Source organism: Hipposideros armiger, unplaced genomic scaffold (genome assembly GCF_001890085.2).
Source record: "Hipposideros armiger isolate ML-2016 unplaced genomic scaffold, ASM189008v1 scaffold_380, whole genome shotgun sequence".
NCBI lineage: Eukaryota > Metazoa > Chordata > Mammalia > Chiroptera > Hipposideridae > Hipposideros > Hipposideros armiger.
Genome location: NW_017731730.1, coordinates 31,682 through 34,685, shown reverse-complemented (window position 1 = coordinate 34,685; position 3,004 = coordinate 31,682). Strand labels below are relative to the sequence as shown.

Below are 3,004 nucleotides of genomic sequence, written 5' to 3'. Positions count from 1 at the left end.
GAATTGAGAGGCAAGTGGGGCGCAGCCCCCTACAACCACAGGGGGAGGCCGGGGCAGAAGTTCACATACAGGCAGACAGATACACGCACACCCCGGGTCCCGGGGCCGTCTTCAGGGCAGGGACAAGGCTTTGGCAAGGCGAGTCCAGAACCAGTTTTTGGTGCAGGGGTTGGTGTAGTCGCAGACAGTGATGAACCGCAGGATGCTGGGGAACTCTTTCTTCATTTCCTTGTACTTGACAGGAATCAGTCGCTTCTGATGGGCACCTGCAAGCCCAGGGGTATAGAGCTGGCACCAGGCCCTAACCCCACGGTAGGGTGGGACCAGTACCCAGCCCAAGGGTTAACAATAGCCCTCCCCCAACTAAGCATCCCAGCACACATTCACCCTCAAAAAAAGGCACTCGTGCACACACACTCAGGCATGCAGAGACCCGCAGGAGTTCCTCAGTGTTGCATCCATGGCCCTTGGTGAGGGAAAGCTGGCATCCTAAGGCCCGGACCACCCACTCTTCTGTGGCAAGGGCAGAACTGAGCTTACCTGGAGACAGGCTGAGCGCAAACTTAGTCTGGAAGTCACACTCCTTGCTTTGCAGGTAGTCATCTGAGACAATCACCACCATCCGGCGGCACCTAGGGCGGAGTGAGCAGGGTGCGGGCTCTGTGGCGACCCAGTTCAGCACACTCCCAAGGGACAGCCTTGGGAGGAGCCCACTGTGCCCAGGCTAGACAGGGCGCAACTGGGAGAATCCCAGCATCTGGATCCCTGGGCAGGGCTTTATGCACCCACCCACTCGCTCCCTGGCCACCTAGCCAACCTCTTCTCAATGAGCTCACTGGCGATAGACCAGACACAGGTGCCAGGCAGGACATCGCGGTCGGACACACACAACTTCAGCCGATAGTTTGTCTGTTCCAGCTGCTGGATCATCTCCTGCACAAACTGGATGTCGCTGGAGCAGTAGCAGATAAAAGCATCAAATCGCTCAGGCATTTGCCCTGGGTACGGAGCACAAGGGTGATTGGTCAGAGCTGTGCAGGAAGGCTGGGGAGAAGCCCAGCCAGGAGCCCCCAGCCTAGGCAACCCTTGTCCTGGACCCTATACCACCCCTGAGATGACGCTCCTCAGAGAAAGTGCCCTTCCCAGAAGAGGAAGCATGAACACCTACCTCCCCACCACTCCCTGCCCTGGGCCAAGCCCTGGGTTGACCATGAGACAGACACATCATTTCATGAGAGTCTCATACCCACCCAGGGGTAGGACCATTTCTTAGATGAGGAAACAGGCTCAGAGAGATTAAGTGATTTGCTCAAGCTGCCACAGTCCATCTACTTTCAGTATCCATGCTCTAAACACCTCTGGCCCAGGGGAGCAGTACTGGGCCCTTACCCAGGGGGTCATCAAGTGTGGTAATGCCCGCCAGCTCTGTTGTCCGTGGGACGCTGCTGTCTACAGCAGCCACCTGTAAGGGCTTCTCAGACTCCTCCTGCTGCTGCTTCAGAATATACTTTTGGCAATCCTCCTCTGTGGGGAAGAGACAGAGTGTGGTAGGCTCCCCAGGGGTGCCCCACACCTCTACCCACAGTGAGGATCCAGCCCCTGTCCCACCTCCATGGCCATGCTGTGTTCCAGGGTTTCTCCAGCCCACTGGTGCCATCCACAGCTTGAAAGCTCTGAAAAGGAGCCTACCTGCCTCTTGACCATCCCAAAGTGTTATCAATAGTGTTCTGGCCATCCAGGAAGCCATCAAAGTCAGACTTGTATCTTTCTGTCCCTTTGCCCCGGCCCCCCTTCCTAGGCCTCCTGAGAATAGAACACAAGGTCTGCTTCTTCTAGAATCCACAGCTGATGTAAACAGGTACCAGACTTGCAAGAAGGGCTCAGGAGAACCAGTGGTTATGTGCAGAGTGAGGGCAGAGGCTCCAACCAAGCAAGATGTGCCCATTGTCCCTGTGCCTATGCATGTACCTTGAGTGAGTGTCAGCGAGTGACAGGAAGGGACGCGTTTCCCAGGGACCTGAGTTTCCACGTTGTCAGCTTTCAGTCCCTCACCCGCCCTGTTGCTNAGATTTAGGTTCCTGGGTTCTGCCCTGGGACAGAGACCTGAGACCATGACATCTTCTCCCCAAAGGAGAGCTTAAAGTTTAATGTATGAATCCCCTGGCGGAGGGAAAAATAGCTGTGTCTGTAGCTCACTTGCTGCATGAGTTCAAGCAGGCCTCTTCCTTGCTCTGTGCTTCATTGAAGGTGTAAATGCTGGCATATTGGGTCCTTCCTTGAGTCTGGTTCCAATGAAGTGGCAAGAAAGAGGAAAGGAATGGAACAGTGTCCCGCCTTTGTCCAGGTTAGGGTCCCTCAATGGTGGGACTATCTCACCTAGCCATACCTGGGAGCTGTACCCAGGGAAATGTGTGCATGAAGGGGTGTGTGTGTGTGTGTGTGTGTGTTGTGTGTAATGTATGTCTCTGTGTTTGTATGTATCCATGTGTCATGTGCCCACAAGCTTTGGGGCAAGAGGCTCTTGCATGGTCACTGTCTGTAAACTGGTCCCAGCAAGCAACTTTGTAAGGCAATCGAGGTACAGAAGGTTGGTGGGCAAGCTCTCTGTAGGTGGCCCAGGGAGAAATGTTTCCTGCTTACACTGCCATGGTGACCCAGCCTCAGAATCCAAACTTGATGGATCCCATCCCGTGCCAGGCAGAGCTGAGAGTGCGACCACAATCATCTTGATGGGTGGAGGTGAAAAGCGGCCCCAGCTACTCAGGGGACTTGTCACACTGAAGGTAAGCAGGGGCTGGGAGGAATCAGAGGCAGATGAGAGGTGAACCCATTGGGGAATTAAGCTCAAGCTGGGATCTCCCCGGGGTGGGCCGGCATCGACCCCATGGGGCAGGAGGAAGTGGGATGGGAGGTGGGTAACGAGTAGGCACCATTGTGGAAGCAGCTGCCCTGGCAGTGCCGTGGTCCCAGCAGTGGCCAACACATGGCCCAGGCAGCCAGCTCC

The 3,004-nt window shown here is 55.6% G+C and overlaps 1 protein-coding gene across 1 annotated transcript in view; it reads right to left on the bottom strand.

Moving 5' to 3' along the window:
• MYD88 (MYD88 innate immune signal transduction adaptor) overlaps window positions 1-3,004 on the bottom strand; it is a 6,243-nt gene continuing 3,239 nt past the window's right edge. Inside the window, exons 2-5 of the mRNA XM_019662768.1 lie at window positions 1,390-1,524; window positions 818-998; window positions 541-632; window positions 1-266 (exon numbers count right to left, since the gene is read on the bottom strand). Coding sequence (XP_019518313.1) covers window positions 112-266; window positions 541-632; window positions 818-998; window positions 1,390-1,524 — 563 coding nt within the window. The 3' untranslated portion in view covers window positions 1-111. The remainder of the gene's footprint in view (window positions 267-540; window positions 633-817; window positions 999-1,389; window positions 1,525-3,004) is intronic.